Source organism: Pterocles gutturalis, unplaced genomic scaffold (assembly GCF_000699245.1).
Source record: "Pterocles gutturalis isolate BGI_N339 unplaced genomic scaffold, ASM69924v1 scaffold898, whole genome shotgun sequence".
Lineage (NCBI taxonomy): Eukaryota > Metazoa > Chordata > Aves > Pterocliformes > Pteroclidae > Pterocles > Pterocles gutturalis.
This window is the reverse complement of record NW_010120070.1, coordinates 40554-44248: the sequence shown is the minus strand read 5'-3', so window position 1 is coordinate 44248 and position 3695 is coordinate 40554. Positions and strand designations below refer to the sequence as shown.

Below are 3695 nucleotides of genomic sequence, written 5' to 3'. Positions count from 1 at the left end.
AAGCCAGCCGTGATGCTCGGATGGGGTGAGGTGGCCATGTGCCAGGCAGGGAGGTGCAGAAGGGGGTCTGTGCCTCGCCCGCCCCACCGCCTCTGTCCTCACGTTTGACCCTCCACGTCTTCCCTGTGTCTGAAGCCCTGGGTGCCAGCGCTGGCTTGGCAGATGCAGCATGTCCCCGCACTACCCCCTTCATCTTCCCGGTGGAGCCAGGAGGAGGAAAGCCTGGCACTGGTTGCCGTAGAAACCAACTCTCCAGCTCTGCTGCAAGGTGGTGAGGAGGGGGCCAGGCCGTGCCTCCCTGAGCATCGCCTGGGCGCTCCCCTCACCCCAGAGCCCTCTCTGTCTGACCAGGTACCTCCTCTTGGGCAGGAAAGGCCCCAGGGTGTTACCTGACAGCAGCCTGGTTTGATTTTTTTTTCCAAGAGAAGGTGTCACAGTTGTACGGTATCTTGGCACTCGCCAGGGAATGTCACGAGAATGTGCTGGAGTTTTGTCTCTTCACCAGCGTTAATCTTTAATGCTCCTGGTCCTGCTGTGCCCACCCCCAAAATTCTGACACTTTCCAGGGAGGCAGTCAGTCAGCTGGTGCAGGGTCCTCTGTCCAGCTCCCACCTAGACCCAGGTATTCAGCTCTTTATTCTGCATCTGGGATGCCTGACAGGGACTGGTAAATGCCCTCGCATCCTGGAGTAGGAAGGAGACTGGGGAAGACATCATTCCTTGGGGACTAAAACCAATTTCACTGTGTCTGTGTTCCCCCTGATAATCGGTGACTGCTTCCATAACCACAAAATGGGGCACGTTTATCTCTTTTCTCAGTTAACAGCTCTCCCCCCCGGATCCACCCCCCCCCCCCCCCCCCCCCACCAAGGTAACTGAGACTTGGAGGTTGTCTGATGGCAGAAATGCTCAGAGGATGTTTCTGTGACAGCTCCAGCCCCACGAGGGCACATGGTATGACATGAGGGAAGGCAGGCACTGCTCACAGCCACGCTTTACCTCTCCCACAGGTGACCAGGTAGCAGGGATGCTCGCCGTCGCCGTGGCCTCCAGTCGAACCCTTGAAGTTCTGGACTTGGAGGGAACAGGACTTACCAACCAGTCAGCCCAGGTGGGAGAGCCTGTAGTTTCTCTACGCCATCACTGATGTCTCGAGGGCGTAGGGCTTGGCTGTCTGTAGGGGTGCTAGGACATATACCTGCCTCCATAACCCCCGAGTCCACACGCACCCCCTTCCCTCCCTGTGCCCAGGGGTGCTGTTCCTTTCCCCTGGCCCATTGCATTTGGCCACAGCTCTGACCTAGGGCTGCTGGGCCTCCCTCCAGTCAGCGGGGGAATTACACAGCTCTATTTGTAGTTTGGTTTTCTTAGAAGAAGTAAGGGGTTGGACTTGTGATTGAGGATCAGAGCTAGAGTTCTGTGGACAGACAGGGACCAAGGCCTGGCAGCCCAGGCTCTCCCCGCAGAGCCCCAGCTCCCAGTGCTAAGAAGGGACCAGCCTGGGTAGGTGGGAGCAAGGGGGTGTAGAGCAGTCCCCTCCTTTCTAGACAGAGACAGGAAATCCAGGCTCAGCTCTTCCCACAGAAAGAGAGGAAGCCCTCAGGCTCTCAGAAAGCCTGGGGAAGGGTGGCCAAAGCCAAGGGAAGGCAGAGGTAAGAGAAGGAGGGCTGGAGTTTGCAGGGAGACAGAGCTTTGAACATCTTTCTGCTCAGCCTGGTTGCTGTTTGTGATGCTTGTCAGCCTGTTTATCTCACTCTCTGCCCAGACCTTACTGGACATGGTAGAGAATTACCCCACAGCCCTGCGGACACTCATCCTGGCAGAGAACAACATTAGTCCCGAGCTGCAGCAGCAGATCTCTGACCTGCTCTCAGAGGGTGAGGAAGAGGAGGAGACGGAGGCTCGTGAAGTCACAGCCAGGGAGAAGAACCCTTGGATCTGCCAGAACAGTAAGAGCTCTGGGACCTGGGCTGTGGACAGGGGTGACGGGCACGAATAGAGGTGTCTGGGGTGTTTCCAAGGCCACTGGTCTAGTGGGGTTGGTGAACAGTGTCTGTCCTTCCTCCCTGGGAAGGGGAATCCAGACAGCCTCCAGGCGTGACCTTCATGTTGAATAGCGTTGGGCTGAGCCGCACTTGCAAAGGCAGATTCCAAGGACAGTGCGGCTGCTGCAAAGAGTGGAAACAGCACCTCAGAGGCGTTTCCCCTGATGCTGCAGGAACAAAAATCTTAGTGCAAAGTCTTAAAACTCAAGGGCAGGAGCATTAAAGATCTCAGGGGCCTTTGCCAGATATCCTAGCCAAAACTCATATAATTCTTCACTGCTTCCAGAACCTCCCTGCAATCTGCACAGCATCAGATGTTCCTATCTCTGTCCCAAATGTGTGAGGGATTAGCCAGGTGCCACAGCCTGTGCAGTGGCTTGTAGCAGAGAAAAAGGTATATTATGGAGATAGCAGCAGCCTGTTGTGTATTGTGGGTATATAGGATATTGTATAGTGTCATGCTTGCCTTGTGATCCTGCTGGATGGGGGCTTTGGTTGGTTTTGGTTTTTTTTTTTACCTTTAGTTGTCCTTCTTCCGTCTCAATTCTCATATTGGACTAGCAGCAAACAAGCACAACCACTCCCTGAGCCTCAGAACATCTGGATCCTCATCTCTTAGAGCCATGAAAATAAATCCTTTACTGACAGCTCTACATTTTGGATTCAGTTTCCAGAAATTGATCCCCAAACCAGAAATCCCACACAGTAGTTCTGAATGCATAGGACTCTGAAGCCTGTGGGAACCAAAGATCTCCCTCTCACATCCAGGAATTTTTTTTTTTTTTCTGTTTAAAAATGCTTCTGGATGGGAAACTGGTACCCTGCTGAGCTTTTTACTTGCTATGCGTGCTCATCCTCTGCAGCTGATTCGCTTGGCATGGGGAGAGTCGCAGTGTTCCTGGCTGGCGCTCTGTGCCGTCACAGAGCCAGCAAGCTGCTGTCACCTTCCTGAGGCAGGCAGGGTAGGGCTGCACAAACCCTCCATTCACGCAGCACAGAAAGTCAGGATTTCCAGGTTTCCACTGTCATAAAATGGCTGCTTGCCCGCTGTGTTCCCTGCTCTTGGGAAGGCAACACCAGCATCCTACGTGGGTTTGGGTGGCGTGCGGCCTGCCAGCCTGTCCCCCTTGGACAGTATCTCATCACACTGGGTGAGCGCACGTTTAAAAGTCTGTGCAGGGCTGGGTAAGGGCACAGCTGGGTCAGCACAACCACTATCACCTGAAAAGGTACATGGGGATAGTTCAGAGCTGATGTTCCCCCCAGCAGCCAAGAGAACAAATGCAGATCCCCACCCTGGGCTCTTGCTGCTGTCTCTGCCTTCCCTCCTCCCCAAACACCAATTCTGTTCTGCTGCGTGCTTAGAGCAGACCTAGTTACTACTTAATCTCACAATCCTCTCAGCAGTTTACTCCCCCACCCTACAGCGCTCTAATTCCTCATCCTCACCTCTGGATCTGGAGTACAGCTCCATGATTTTTCTCCCTCTTTTCTCATGGTTTTCTCCCTCTCTCGCTGCAGATTCCAGCTCCCAGATGGTCCTGATGACGTCAGGTCTTGGTGACAGCCTCTTAGCAGAAACAGAAATGTAGCTGGGCTACCCTGCCTGCTTCTGCGGGGAAGAGCACCGTGCCGCTGGGGGAGCGTCCA

The 3695-nt window shown here is 54.3% G+C and overlaps 1 protein-coding gene across 1 annotated transcript in view; it reads left to right on the top strand.

The window, feature by feature from the left end:
- Positions 1-3690, top strand: part of LRRC73 (leucine rich repeat containing 73) — a gene marked incomplete at its 5' end in the record, with an annotated part of 5738 nt that extends 2048 nt beyond the window's left edge. The window contains 3 exons of the mRNA XM_010076726.1: positions 1011-1111; positions 1766-1949; positions 3567-3690. Coding sequence (XP_010075028.1) covers positions 1011-1111; positions 1766-1949; positions 3567-3637 — 356 coding nt within the window. The remainder of the gene's footprint in view (positions 1-1010; positions 1112-1765; positions 1950-3566) is intronic.
- Between the last annotated feature and the right edge of the window lie 5 nt (positions 3691-3695).